This window comes from Sciurus carolinensis, chromosome 5 (genome assembly GCF_902686445.1).
Source record: "Sciurus carolinensis chromosome 5, mSciCar1.2, whole genome shotgun sequence".
Lineage (NCBI taxonomy): Eukaryota > Metazoa > Chordata > Mammalia > Rodentia > Sciuridae > Sciurus > Sciurus carolinensis.
The window spans coordinates 168,353,413-168,368,903 of NC_062217.1; the positions used below are offsets into that span (position 1 = coordinate 168,353,413).

The 15,491-nt window shown below is 39.2% G+C and overlaps 1 protein-coding gene across 2 annotated transcripts in view; it reads left to right on the forward strand.

Moving 5' to 3' along the window:
- Acadsb (acyl-CoA dehydrogenase short/branched chain) overlaps positions 1-15,491 on the forward strand; it is a 35,557-nt gene that overhangs the window by 895 nt on the left and 19,171 nt on the right. Inside the window, exons 1-3 of one of the 2 annotated variants that reach the window (XM_047553886.1) lie at positions 10,523-10,633; positions 13,241-13,397; positions 14,346-14,446. In XM_047553886.1, the coding sequence (XP_047409842.1) occupies positions 10,622-10,633; positions 13,241-13,397; positions 14,346-14,446 (270 nt within the window). In that variant the 5' untranslated portion in view covers positions 10,523-10,621. Of the gene's footprint in view, positions 1-10,522; positions 10,634-13,240; positions 13,398-14,345; positions 14,447-15,491 lie in introns of those variants that run through there. The other variant, XM_047553885.1, reaches the window with a different exon arrangement.

Below are 15,491 nucleotides of genomic sequence, written 5' to 3' on the forward strand. Positions count from 1 at the left end.
ACTTCTTCACTGGAAATTTTCCCTCTGCTGGCGGTTGCTTTTTATAGTTCCTCTGCTTTTCCTTTAACGAGTCAAAGGCCCTTGCTTGTCCTGCTGCTTTTCTCTTTTGCCCAGAGGCAGAACTCTTTATCTCTTCGTCTCGCATTAGAGAGAATTAATGTTATTTGACTATTTTATAGGCTTGAGGTATTAAAAAAATTAGTACAGTCATGTCAGTGTATTGTCTTCATGAACAGAAATGTGTTCTCATGATTACTGTTGAATAGTTTTATAACTTGACTAATAATGTAGTAAAGTTCTGTGGGTTTCACGTTTTGAATCTATTTAATAAGCGCATACTGTGTGTCTACATGTTCATGGTGCTCTGCTTCTGATCTCACTTAATTCTCAGAAACAAGCTAATAAGTACTATTTTAATCTTACAGATAACAGAGATTGCCAAAAATGATTAAGTGAATTGCCCAAAGTTAGAAAATGATAGAACTGGTGTTGAAACTCTTGTCCCATTGTAAACCTAACCTTCATTGCACTACTGCCTCCCCTTCATTAATGTCAGAGAGCTATTTTGTTTGGATTTGTTGGTTTTATTGGGGATAATGTCCTTCATAGTTTTTGGAGCATAAGTTAGCATATATAATGAATGTTGACTGTAGCATGGTAGTTAAAAATGTACATTCTGCAACCTGTCTGAGTTGGAACCCAGGCTTCCTAGTGGCAAAATCTTGGGCAGGTGTTTTATTCTCTTTGATCTCAGCTTTCTGATCTCTATTACCTAGATCTTTCTGATCTTTCTGATCTAGGTAATAGAAGTACCTACTTCCTAGGGTTATTGTGAAAATTGAATGAGTTCATATGTTCACATAGAATAGTGCCCAGCCTGTAGTCTGCTTTTTTAGTAAATGTTAGCTCTTACTGCTATGCATGAGGCATTGTATCCACAGCAGATGTAAGGAGGACTAAAACACCCTACCTTCAAGAAATTTATCTTTTACTGAAGAGTCTAGAACTATATCTAACTAACCACATATTCATTTAGGTGTGAAACAAATCCTAAGGGGTCCACAGCTGGCCATGAGTTCAGAGGATAGAGTGATGAATAGGAACGTTGAAAGAGACAGACTCTGTGGTAGCTGGTTTTGGAATTTAGGAGGCAAGGAGGGAGAGTGCTGTAGCAAATGGGGAGTGAAGTATTTTAAGGAATTTGGGGGTTTATCATTTGAATTGTGGAGAGCCACTGAAGGTTTAGAGCTTGAGATACTTATTGAAAGCTAAAGTGTAGTTATATTGCTGTGGTAGCAATGGACCCTCCAACCTCTAAAACTATGGGAAAATAAATTTGTTTATTATAAATTACCAATTTGGTAGTATTCTGTCATAGCAGAACAAAAAGGACAAAGAAAGTTGGCAAATTATCCATGTGCAATTAGGGAGAAAAACACATCACAGGCTTGGAATCAGACTGCTTGAATTTAATCCTCTCTGCCACCTCTCAGCCTGATGACTTTAGACAAGTGACTTCCCCACTGTATTTCTATTTTCTTTTCTGCAAAGTGAGAGAACAACAGTATTAAATGAAATACCAAATGCTAAGTACTTAGGACATATAAATACTCAGAACCCACTAACTAATGACACACGCAGAACCCATTACCAGTTACACCATGAGGGGAGGGTCAGGGTGTTTTTGCCTCATGCAAAGTCTTTGGACAGGTCTTGGAGAATTATAAGTTTACATCAGGGTCCTTGAAATTAAGGAAATTACATTTTTTTAATTGGGGAAACAGAGTGTGTGTTAAAATGAGTATTGGAACCGTAGAAGATAGCATATTGCTAATGCTAATAGTATGGGCAGAGAATACTGTACTAAAAAACAGATGTTCTGTCACAACAACAACAAATCCTTATTGTTTCCCCTCTTCCACCACAGTGGTATGAACATTAAACTATAAACATACCAACAACCAACAGCCACAGTCAGAAATATTCCCTAAGCTTTAACTCAGCCTTCTGAAAATACAACTGCATGTGTAAATTAACTTTGCCTTTCTCCTATTGATCTGTCCATTGTCACCCCACCACCATTTAACCAAAAGCAGTGGAGAAAAGTGCATGTGTATAGTTCTATGAAATTTGTCACAGGTCAATTGGGAAATCACTACCGTAATCAAGATACTCACAAAGATCTATTGAGACCAAACTCGATTCTCTGCTTCTGCTGGCAGGTGGGGCTGGTGTAATCTGAGTCAGAGACAAAACTTGATTCTCTGCTTCTGCTGGTGGGTGAGGCCGGTGCAAGTGACAGGCCTCTACAACTGAGAAAGCCCATTTTAGTGTTAGCAGCTAATTATACTAGGGAACACCTTCCTGGGTTAGCTCTGAGAGTCACAACCAGCAAAGCATGATTGATTCTTCTTCACCACCACTGAGTAGCATGCTGCAGCTCTTAGTGTTGTAATTCTTAAAGGGGGGCTTTGCCCTCCAGTGTTGCAATAGACCCCAACAGCTCACTACCAACTTTTTTCAGGGTTCTTGTCTCACATATCTGAAGGATGAGCTGGACACATGCCTGTAATCCCAGCAGCTCCAGAAGCTGAGTTGGGAGGATTATAAGTCTGAGACCAGCCTCAGCAACTTAGTGAGGCCCTAAGTAACTTATGAGACAGGTCTTAAAATAAAAAATAAAAAGGGCTGGGATGTAGCTTAATGGTTAAGTGACCCTAGGTTCAATCCCTGGTACCAAAAACAACTACAACAACAAATCTGAAGAATGAAATTCATGAGAAGTAAAAGGAATAGGAGTTGAATTTCAAGTGTGAGGAATAGAAACAGAACTCTTGCAGGGGATCCAATAGCAGGCATTCACCCGAGTGTGTTAGTCTAGGGGCTTACACAGCTCATGGGTCAGCACTATAGGTCCAAATTTAGGCTATTCAGGGTTTGGAAAAGTACTAACCTGTAAGCCTGGACTTTCATTCAGGTCTGCAGCACTTCTGTTTTATCGATGCTCATTGGGGAGCTAGAGATTGAGGTCAGTGAATTGTGGATGCTCAGGGTTTGGACTGAGGTGCTGTGTGGAACTGATGTCTCCACTTGTTGAGGCTCGAACTTGCTGCCAGTGCTGCGGCCTACCCTGGCCTCTTTTCCACAGCTCAAGAGACAAGAGCTTGGCTTCAGTTGCAGGATCATTTGTAATAAAAGGTCTGTCATACCATTCCCATCTAACCCTCTCCTGCCTTACCCTCCCAATGCATCCTAAAGTGGAGTTTGGTTTGAAGGAAAATGGTTCTTTTGTACAGTAAACTATTTTGCAACTACTTAACAAAGGAATGAAAATGTTTAATATGAAAAGATCTCTAGAAAGTGAAAAAAAGACTTACTAGGCTATGTGGTATGCTTCCTTTTGGAAAGGACAGGAAGGAAAGTAAGAATATATATTCCTATTTGAGTATAGATCCTAAGGAAACCAACCAAAGTGGTTACCTAAGGGAGGTTGAGAAGTGGGCTAGATCAGGTTATGACAGCTTTCTTGAAACATGTTTGTGTTACTGTACCAAACCAAAGAGAAATTTTAAAGCCAGACAACTGGGACAGGTGTGTTGATGGAGAAGCACATTGGTGAACCATTATCTTAGAATCTAGGCAACAAGTGAATGGGTTGGCTTTTGAATATTGTAGGAGTAGTTGAGTTTTCATCCTCCAAAGAATGGAGTGCAGTAATGTTAAAAACATTGTTCAGTGGCACTTATTAAAGCAGAGTAGGGAAGACTTTTTCAGGATTATCATGATAGATACAAGGACCACTGCAACAGGATCTTGCAATTGGATGAGATTAGACTTAAGTTTTAATACAGCACAGGCAGGTGGGACTATATAACCCACAGTAAAAGAGATTCTGATTAAACTGACCTAACAGGATTCGTGCTGAAGACAACCATAGTGTTCAGACATCCCCTGGGGTTCGGCGGGGGGAGCCTGATCAGATATTAAGGGTGATCAGATATTGAGGAGGGGGCTTCTGACTGAACTGACTTCCCAGCGTCTTTGCTACAACTGAATTTCACAAGGAAGTGTACAGATGGACCTAGGAGAAGGCTAAGAAGCCTGACTAAAGTTTGACTAGGCAATGACTTTGTCAGTAAACCACATATTCCATCCCAGATTTCATATTAGAGTCACTTGGGGGAGACTTTTTAGAAATAATCCCATCATCTTAAATGGTGACACTAAGCTTTTTTTTAAGCTCCCCAAGTGATTTGGGTATGTGGCCAAGAGTGGTATAGGGAATAGGGGAACTTCCCTTGTATACCCTCTGAAGGTTTGGTAACTGAGCCTGCTGAAAGGAACTGACAACATACAGATTAACAGGAACAAAGGCGTACAAATTTATTCTGTGCATAGTGGCATCACAACCACGTGACTATCCAGTAACCCACAGGTTAGAACTTATGTACGTTTATTATGGGACCCAAGTTTGTCTGCTCACCACTCAGAAGCCAATATTTAGGATCAGGAGATGAGTTGGTGGGAAGAAAATCAGTTTTATTCATGGGCTGACACCCTGAGAAGATGAGGGGAACTAATATCTCAGAGCCCCAACTTTGGGAACTCAGGTATGTGAATGGGTATTTATAGGGAGGGAAAAGGGGGTACAGGGTGGGGGGGCATTGGGCAGGAAGACTACATGCTGAGTCACCATCCAGGCTTGATAGCCATCTCTGTCATTCAGAGATGGTTTTTGTTTTCTCTTTCTTGCCAGAATATCCTTACAACAATGAACGTTCATCTCTTAGGACAGTCCTTGTAATTCTTCAGATAAACACAGTGTTTTCCTGCAAGTTAAACATAATTATACTTCTGCTTTTTGTTGAAGAACATTATTTGCAAGTTGCATGTTTTGTGTTAAATAATGTACATTTTGATCTTGTTTGAAGGTCATCAGATATCCAGGGTTCTGTAAATCCACAGAAAAGTTACTGATTAGGAAATTTATGAACTCGTGTCTTTTTTCTTTTCCCAGGAATAGCTAAATAGCTAACCTTGCAGTTTAAAGTACAGAAAAAGGGAAGACAACAAACAACTTTTGCCAGAGAATAGTTTTAACCTGTTGAGTGGCTTCAGTCAGAGGTGTCATCTGTAGCAAAGCTTGTGGGAGACTAATTATCTCATCTGCATGACATCCAAAATTAGTTACCTGAAAGCAAGAAAATCTATAAGATTTATTTAGGTTTTCCCTCAGTTACACCGTCTCTATAGGGGACTGGAAGAAGTGTGGTTTGAGAGGAAGTTCTCTACAAGAGATACTTTGTAAAACCCCAGTGGATGACTGATGTCATGGATAATACTAAACCCTATTATTTAATGCCTTTTCTCTCTTAACTAAGCACTTATCACACTATGGCCATAACTTTGTAGCTTAAGGTGTGACCACAAATGTAGGATGAATTTCTTTTCCCTTCTTCACAATTTCATAGATAAAGGATTCATTCTCACTATAGATGTTAGCAACCTCGGTGTACAATTTTTTTCTTCCCTTATTAAATCAAGCTTTCACCTTTTCACTTAAAGTATGCACTTTATGATTTTGCTTCTCCATATCTGAATTGCCAGTATCATTCTTCTTGCACTTTGGGACCTATATTAAGTAAATTAAGAGTTATTGAACATAATCAAGTCCACACAGCACCAGTATAACCTAGATGTCTGTTGAGTGATTAAGTGATTAATGGGCCAGCAAATGCAGCAGGACAAAGGCATGATTCAGTCCTGGTTGGACAGAGCAAGATGGTAGAGATTTCGTTATACTCAGAGTGGCATGCAATTTAAAACTTTCTAATTGTTTATTTCTGGAATTTTCCAGGTAATGGTTTAGACCACAGATAACTAAAACCATGGAAAGTAAAAACAAAGATAAGGAAGAACTCATGTAAACGTTTTTTGGGGAGATAAATGGGCCCAAAGAACAGGTAATACAAAGTTAACAGGTTCTGCACTGGTGATGTCACTCCGTCTTCCGTCCTACGAGTTAATCTCCCCTGTTCAATGAAATTGTGGTGGCAGAAGAGAGAGGGTGATACCTTCCGTCTGAAGGAACTTCCCTTGGTCAGATAAGGTGAACCATAGCTCTCTGCTCTTCAGGAAATAGGATGGAGATAGGACGAGGGGAGTCGGAAAGACCTTGAAGCTGTTCTTCTAGTTTAAAGTACTCACATGTCAAGCACTTTTCTTTAGGGTTTCACTTCCTGAGCCCCAGCTTTGGAAACCTCTGATTTAAATCTCACTAATATATTGTAGACACCAATAGAGTAGTTGGTAGATAGTCCCAGAATAAACCAGTCTCTGTAGTTTAATTATGTATCTCTTTATTTGGCAGTTAAGTTCTTAAGAAACCCTTAAGATGGTTTTGTAATGTCATGGTGAGCACATTATTCAAAATCTACTTCTAGGCTTTTAAAGGCAAGTCTACTTTGAGATTCCAAAGCATGCATGATTCAGACAATTACACATACTTTAAAAGGTCTGAACATCAAAGATTTTTAAAATATTTTTAATATACTGAAAAGTACAGGAACTAGTATAACTGGCACCAAACCTACTTTTGCTATAGATTTATTTTTAAACAAATAAAACAATACTGGCATAAACGCCACACTTCCACACTCCTATAACCACATTTCTGAAGCTGATATGTATGCTATTGTGTAGTGTGTTTTAAAAGTTTGCATAAATGCTGTCATCCTGAATGAATCCTTTTTTGTGCTCAATATTATATTGTCAAAATTTATCCATGAAAGATGTCAGTCTCCCTGCTACAAAGCAGACTTTAAAGTTTACTTAACTAGTTTGTAAATAAAACTGGTACTTTACACACAAATGAACATTGCGCTGTCAAGGGAAAAGCCTGATTTGTTTGGTTTCTACATAAGTACAAAGTGTTATATTTACTACTGATGGGAGCCAATTCAAAATTCACTAGGCAACTAAAGTTAAACTTGTGTTGACAAAAAAAAAAAAAAATTATCCATGTTGATATGTGTAGCTCCCCATTCACTTCAACTTCTATAAAATATTCTCTTGAATCAATGTACTACAATATATGCATTCCTTTATTGATAATCAGATTCTTTATTTTTGCCCCATTCAAACACCACTACATTCTTTGCATTTGTCTACTTGTTCATATGAACTAAAGTAGAAATTACCAGGCCTTACTATGAATATGTTATTCTTGGTCTGTCTATTTTGGGCTGCTATAACAGAATACTATAGACTGAATAATTTATAGAGAACAGAAATTTATGTCTCACAGTTCTGGAAGCAGGAAAGTCCAGAATCAAGGTGCCAGCAGGTTCAGTTGTCTGGTGAGGATTTTCCTTACTAAGGACCAGTGTCTTCACAGGCAGAATGCAGAAGGGCAAATGAACTGAATGCCACATGAAACCTCTTTTACATTAACAGGGAAAGAACCTCATGGGTTTATCATCGTCAAAAGGCCCCCCTTCCTAATACCATCATATTAACCATTAAGCTTCAACATCTGAATTTTGGAGGGTATATATTCCAGTCATAGCAAATCTTTATTTTTGCTGTCATTATATTGTCCAAGTGATTATGCCAGCATAAAGAATTTCTCCTCCCTCTTCCCCAACTTCCTTCATCCTTAAGGGCCAAGTAGTGATGGGGAAGCTACAGAAGACACCGAGACAGTTCAGAAATGGAAAGTGGGGGAGGAAAGCAGGGCAGAGAGAAGATATGGGAATCGGGCACAGGAGCAATGACAGGGTGAAGATGTGCCTGATGGACTGAATCTATTGAGTACAAATAAGAAGAAACCTGAAGGGCACGGAGATGTCTGGTGACCTGATTGAGATGAGCTTCTGGCAATTAGTAGGGGGTGGGCATCTTGAGATAGGGGGTTGAGGAGTGAACGCAAATAAACCTGTGTTTTGGCGATATTTGACTATGTTGGGGAAGGAGAAGGATAGGAGCTAAAAGTGGAAGCAAGGCCAGTGAGGTCAAGACAAGATGGTGAGAATCAGCAGGTTTTCATGCCTATGAAAGGTTTAAAGGAGAAATGGAAAAGATGAGAAGGCCAAAGTGATGGCTGAGGATCCTGAGAGGGCAGGAAGAATGGGATCCAGAGAAGAGCTGGAGGACTATCCTTAAAGAAGGGACATTGTAACCTAAAATCAGGGAAGAAGGGGGGAAATGGTTGGTGAAGATGCAGGACAATTTGTAGGTGTAGCAGTGAGCACCTGAGTTGGTTCCCCTGTTAGCATTTATCTTCTCTAGTAGGAGAGGATTGGCTGGTGGTGAAGAGTGGGACTTTGAGCAGAGTGTGAGGTCATCATTTAGAGCTCAGAAGAGGGACTGGATGCAGACACTCAGGTAAAGACAGTCTTCAGCACCGAGTTGAGCGTGGTGGCCATGGATTTATGTTGGTATGAGGATCCCTCTGTGTCTCCTGACTGAGAGGTCACAGTGCTGTTTGAGCATGGTTATTTCAGGTGCTCACACTTAGAGGATCTGGTTGGAGAGGAATGGGCAGGACCTCTGTAACCTGTGCAGCCCTTCTGAAGGGCCAGCACCTCAACACAGTTTTTTAAAGGAGGAAAAGAAAATTGGGGTAAGAATGTTTGGTGTATGGTGAAGTAAACGTTTGTGAAGATCAACCATGGAGGCTACGCTGTAGTGGGGGTAATGCAGGCAGGAGAGACTGTTGGAGAGAAAGAAGTTAGATGAGTTGAAGGGACTGGAAAGCTGGTGATATTCTGAAAGTTTAGTGTCAGTTTAGCAGGCAAGCTGGAGGGACAGGAGGTTGTGATCTGAAATGGAGTCTTCTAGAGATAGCAATACTGAAGGATGACTTGGAGCAGATGGCCAATAAAGTTGGAAAAGTCACTGGGTATGAGAAGAGTTCAGGGCCAATGTCAGATTAGCCTCGTGGACTCAGACCTTTCTAAACCCCTGGTTGTGTTGGGTAAAGAGGCTATTTGTGGGCAAGGTTCAGTAAACAAGGAAAATTGTCCAGGAGGGCAGAAGAGCTGGGGTGAAGGGTGGGAAAGGGTGCTGTTGATTGTTATCCTGAGCTTCAAGGGAAATTGTCTCCTTTCTCACTCCTCCTTCCCCTTCTTGTTTCTACCCACAAGAGGATGCAGATATAATGTTTTTGAAGCTTCACAGAGGAGTAGGAGTTAAGAGACCCTTTGCCCCTAAAAAGGTAGATTGTGAGAGAAGGAACAGTTTCCACTTGAGTGAACTTCAGAGGAAGTGTGTACTTGGAGCAAAGTTGCCTTTAATCCAGGAAAGAGGAATGTTCTCAGAAGGTGAGAGGAAAGCAGTCTTTTGTCATGTTTCTAGTGATTGACATTTGTTTTAGCAGTAGGCAGATAGTCTCTCTCAGAGAGGAAAGAACCAGAAGGGCACCCTCAGAGGTAACCAATGACTGTGGGAATTTAAGGTGATATGCTCTTATGTCATATGGAAGCATTTCCTTGTGATAATCTCACTGGGTCTGTCTTTGTTAGTCAGTACAACTTGTTATGTCTTCCTTTGCCTTTCATGTGTTGTGGAAGCTTCTAGATTTGAAGCACTTTAAATATGTTTGAAACAGTACTTCATTATGCTAGAGCATAGCGGAGAAGGGTGATGACTAACACAGTGGCTAAGTTTGAGTTTAGCAAAAGATTTGCTAGAACATTCTACAGTCAGGTGTTCTTAACTTGTTTGTGCCATGAGTAAAGCGTGTACAGCAGCTGGGTGCAGGGGTGCACACGTGTAATCCCAGCAGCTTGGGAGGCTAAGGCAGGAGGATTGCAAGTTCAAAGCCAGCCACAGCAACTTAACGAGGCCTTAAGCAACTCAGCAAGACCTTGTCTCTAAATAAAATACAGAACGGGCAGATATGGCCCCTGGGTCTAATCCAATTCCCAGTACCAAAAAAAAAACAAAAAAAAAAACAAAACTGTATGACAATGTAGTAAAGTTTTTAGTTCTTTTTCAAAAAGTTTTAAAATGTATAATATGAAAGATATAATAATATAAAGGAAATCAATTATAATAAAACTGATGTAGTAATATGTGCTTCTTAAATAAGACCTGGCAGTAGTTCTTATTAGAACCATTGTAACTTCAGCACAACAGTATCTCAAGCTATGGGCACCAACCTGATATGATATGAAAATAAATGTAATTTCTTTTGGTAACAGAGTTTATAGATACTTCTGATACTACCATAGCTGGTTGTCCAAGGTATGGGGACATGCCTGTATTTTGGTTAGAGATCAGTAAAATAAAGATATTATTTCCCACCCCACATCCAAGTTCAGAGTCTTTATTGTTCTATCCAGGTTTGATCATCAGCACTTCCAAGTGCAACAGAACTCTGGTCAGTTGAGTAGGGAACAGATCAGACTCAAGCTCTGACACATATTTGGCAAGGCATAAATAACCATTATTTCATTCACGTAGCAATTGCTGCTCTATACAAAAAAATGTGATGATGTGGTGCAATGGGTTATAACTGTGGAAAATCATTTTGATGGAGTGGACCCTGGAGCTGCAGCAGCTGTGGTCACCACCAAAAGGCAGAGCATGCTAGAAAATCAACATTAGAACCTTGGCTATGAAGTTAAAGGCAAGTAAAGGACAGTTTCCTTTATTAAAGACTCAAACTGAAGGGAAAGTTTTTTCCTTTCTGATAGGTGATAATAGACTAAAAGTGGATTCCATTCACTTAGCATGTTTTGTGATAAACACCACCAGTAATCTCACCCTATGATTGCTTACCATTTTATACATTTTTAAAAGGCAGTTGACCTTTTTTCTTGTCTTTGTATCTAAAATAATTACTCTGTGTTGAAGTGGTCATATACTTTGTCAGTAATAATATTGAGACTAAGGGATTCACAATTGTTATCAGGAAAAATAGTTATTGTCATAAGATGCACTGGATTCTTTTTTCCATATTTTTATTGGTGCATTATAATTACACATAATGGTGGATTCATTGTTACATATATGTACATGCACACAATATAACAATATAATTTAGTCAATATAATTCCCCAGCGTTTCCCTTTTCCTCTCTTCCCCTGCCCCTGTCCCTTTCCTCTACTCTTCTGATCTTCCTTCAATTTTCATGAGATCCCTTCGCCACCTTTCTTTTCCTTTTCCCCCTGTAGCTTTCACATATAAGAGAAAACGTATGACCCTTGACTTTCTGAGTTTGGCTTATTTCACTTAATGTTCTTAAGTTCCATCCGTTTTCCTGGAGATGACATAATTTCATTCTTTATGATTGAATACAACTCTGTTGTGTACATATGCCACATTTTCTTTATCCCTTCATCCACTGATGGGCATCAGGCTGCTTCCTAGTTTGGCTGTGGTGAAATTGTGCTGCTGTGTACATGAATAAGCTTGTATTGCTGTAGCATACTGACTTTCATTCTTTAGGGTATGTACCGAAGAGTGATATAGCTGAATTCTTGATTTTCTCCTTGGTGGACTTTCTTTTAAAGATCAACTTAGGTTCAGAGGTACTGACTAAGAGACAAAGAATTCTGTGGTGGGTTTAGTGAAGTCAGTAAATCAAGAAATAAGAAATGTGGGCAATGTATTACAGTTTTTGAAGTAAATAGGAAAGCTTTATGAGCATTTTATGGAGATTAGTTGTCTCATTCTTTCATTCATTCAAATATATATTGAGGACACCATCCAAGACTCTACCCCTAGCTTTGAGCAGAATGGCCTCCATGCTTGCTTCTCTTCTCCATTTTTCTTTTCCTTCTTGCGGCTCTTCTCTTCTCTGTACCAGCTGCTGCCACTTCCCCTCCTCTGCTGCTTAGCAACATCCCTCCCCACCTTGAGCCCCTTTGAACTTCTTTACCCTACTTTTTACTTCTTCCTGTCTATCTTATCAGGAAGAATACCTCTTGTATCCCTCTTTCTAGTCCAAAGTTTTCCTGTCTTCTAATGAGAAAAAAGGTTTGTGCAACTTTGCCATAAACTCTTTCTCCTGATTTTGAAAACAACAACAAAATGTAATGAGAAAAATGAAGACATGTTTTTCTTCAGACTGGTCAATGTTTCCTTTACCCAGGTTAATCCAGATTAGAACATGGTCTACACCTAGGCACATAATTGCACAAATTGTCTGACATGTAACAAAGATTGACAATGATATCAAGTGGGGTGGCTCGTTTCATTTTTCTCAGCTTTTCAGTGTATAATCAAAACTACTGAGAAAACATATCTGAGTTTATTACTACATTTTTCAAACGAATTGGGACACAGCAACAGGGAGGCGCACTGATGTCAAGTGATGATAGCCAAAGGTTGATATTATCACTACTGCTTTCACCCCCACCACACTGTCTTCTAAGCTGTAGTAGAAACAGGCATTAGTGTTTATTGAGCTCTTTCTATATGATAGGTACTATGCTAAAACCTCAGTGTGGATTGTTTTACTCAGCCTCACAAAACTCCAAGGGATTGTCTTCATTTTTCTGGTCCAAAGGAAACAGATTCTGAGAAGTTTTAACTGAGAAGTTAAAAATCACTTGCTCCATGAAATTGATCAAATTATGTTATATGCATATACAAATATATCACAATGAATCCCACTGTTTTGTATAATTATAATGCACCAGTGAAAGAAAATCCCTTGCCCATCTAAGATAGCTATTAAATATCAGATGCTGGGAGTTGAAACTAGTTCTTTTACATTCCAGAGCCTGTTTCTTTAACCCTTATGCTGCATAGACTCTTACTAAGAAAACTCAAGAAAACAAAACCTGCCACAGAAGCACAGCTGCCAGGGCCAGCTGCAGGGCAAGCAGCCCCACTCCCCCAGTTGCTCCTGTGCCCTCACAACAGACTGCTCTTGACAGTGGTCAGGGGTAGACTTTAATAGTATTGTGTCCCAGTCTCCCTATCCAAGAAGTCAGTGAACTGAGAGATACATTTTGAGAGTGAGTTCCATCTAGAAAACTCTGTACCTTTGACTGGTAAAAGTTACTTAGCCACTGATATGTGGGAAAATAAGATATAATGTTAAACTAATTTGTGTTTATATTCAACAGATAGCAAATTTTAAAATATACTAAGTTAAACTCTCATTTTGGTGAGGTGAAATACAAAAATGGGTTATGAAATTATCCCCAAAGCAGCAGATGTTCAAATATTTCTTACTTTCATGTGTGTGTATGTGTTCTCTCTTTCCCTGGGACTGTTCCTAAAGCTAAGAAGAAACTACCCAGCTTTGTCTTCTTGGAAAATTCTTCCCCATGTCCTAAAGTCTTCCCAGCCAGAAGCTCTACTTGATGTAAGAAATAATGCTCGACCCTTTGCGCCACTGCAAACATTTACAGATGAGGAATTGATGATAAAGAGTGCAGGTGAGTACCCTTCTCCCTTTACCCTATTACTCCTCTGGTCATGAGATGGATCTGCAGTATGCAATTACATGTGACATATTGGAAAGTGCATTCATTTAAGTTTGTGAATGGAGTTTTCTGACAATTTTTTTGAAAAAAGAGTAACACATAACTAATAGGTAAAAACAACAGCAGACTAAAATGCTGTCTGGTTAAAGTTCCCACCACCTCTGTTCCCTGCTTCCCCAGTTCTTGTCAGAAGCTGCCTTGTTAAAAAGTTTCTTAGAGAGCCATGGAGTGGGCACATACTATGGGCAGCTGTTTGTATAAAGGCCTGGGATGCTGCTAAACATCCTATGGTACACAGGACAGATTCACAACAAAGGCTCACCTGCCCCAAATTGTCTGTAGTACTGAGGTAAAGAAACCTCACTCTGTGTGACCATGCAGTTATGCAGAGGCCCATGTTAGGTGGGGTATGCTGGCATAGAAAGGTCAAGACATACGGGGGGAGAAGGTTGAATGTGTGTCCTATGATTCCTTTATGTAAAGTAGAGATATAAGTTGATAAGTGGATAATGTGTGTGTCTGTACAGATACAGATGATTTTCAAAGAAAAGTTTTCAGAAAAAATATGCAATAAACAAAAATTTGGGGAGAGGGACTAGAGAGCCAGAATAGGGAATAAGGCTTTTATTTTTCATTTTATGCCTTCTGTATTGTTGATTTGTTTTTACATATGTTATTTATTTTTAATGTCATCAAGGATTACAAAGGGGATTGGAGTATTATACTTTTCTGTATTAAAAAAGTCATAATTTGTATTTTAGAAGAATAAGTGCACCCATCTGCATTTTAACTTGAGTTAAAAATTAAAAGTTTGTTAGCAAACTATCAATGATGATTATTGCCATTATTAAAATGACTGCCACTTGAACATAGACTCAATAGTAATTCTTTTTCCTGCAGTTAAAAAATTTGCACAGAAAGAAATTGCTCCTTTGGTTTCAACCATGGATGAAAATTCCAAAATGGAGGAATCAGTAATACAAGGATTGTTCCAACAAGGGGTATATATTTCATAATTCTTCTAATTTCAAGCTTCTGTAAATACATTCCAGTGTTAACACTCATATGTTCTTTTAAATTTAAGGACTGTAATGAGCATAATGAACCCTTTGTTTCCTTGCCAAAAATATCTGTGCTCTCTGTTTATTGGAGGTCCTTATTAGCATTTATGTACTTAGTATTTATGTAAGATTTTTAGTAATTGAATTAACATTATAAATGGAAATATTGTGTTTGGTGGGGAAAAGGTTGGCAGTGAGAGAGGGATTTCTTTAGAGCAGTGGTTCTCAACCAGGAGCAGTTTGGCCTTCCAGGGTGCATGCTGCTGGCATCCAATGGAAAGGAATAACTCACTGCCCTCGGCACCACTTCAGACTCTTCCAGATGAGGAAATGATGACAAAGAGAGAAGATCAGCAAGTTTCTCATCATGAGGACTAGTTCTTTCAGACTCCAGAGCCTGTTTCCTTAACCCTTGTTATAGTGTCAAGGGATACTGCTTAGCATCCTACAATACACAGGATAACTGCCACAACAAAAAACTATCCCACTTGATAAGATGCTGTAGTATAAGATATATTTAACCTGAGTCTCCTACAAGTGTGGTAAGCTTAGAAACTTAGAACCAGGTGACATCTGAATTCCACATTAACCAGGATAACAGATTTCTATCTTAAGTCACATAGACCTTTAGTGAAACAGACAAAATAGGTTAAAGTAGAACTGCTTTGATTGTGACTGGAAGAGGTTATGAGCATGGGGACTCCAAGGAGGACATGTAAAAATCACCACACTCATTCCTGATTTCTCCCTTCTCCATAGGTGCAAAGGGATTTTTTTTTTTTAATACTAAGGATGACACAGAATTAGTGACTGCCATTCATAGTCATTGTCCTAAATCTCATCTGTCATCCTATTTGAAAAATAACCTTTGCCACTTAGCCATATAGTTTCATTTCTTCCTATTTTAAATTGGCCAGCTTTTAGTGTTTTTTCCAACTTTGTGTTGGCAGTGAAACTCTTGGGAACATGGAACCTTGTGTGGAGC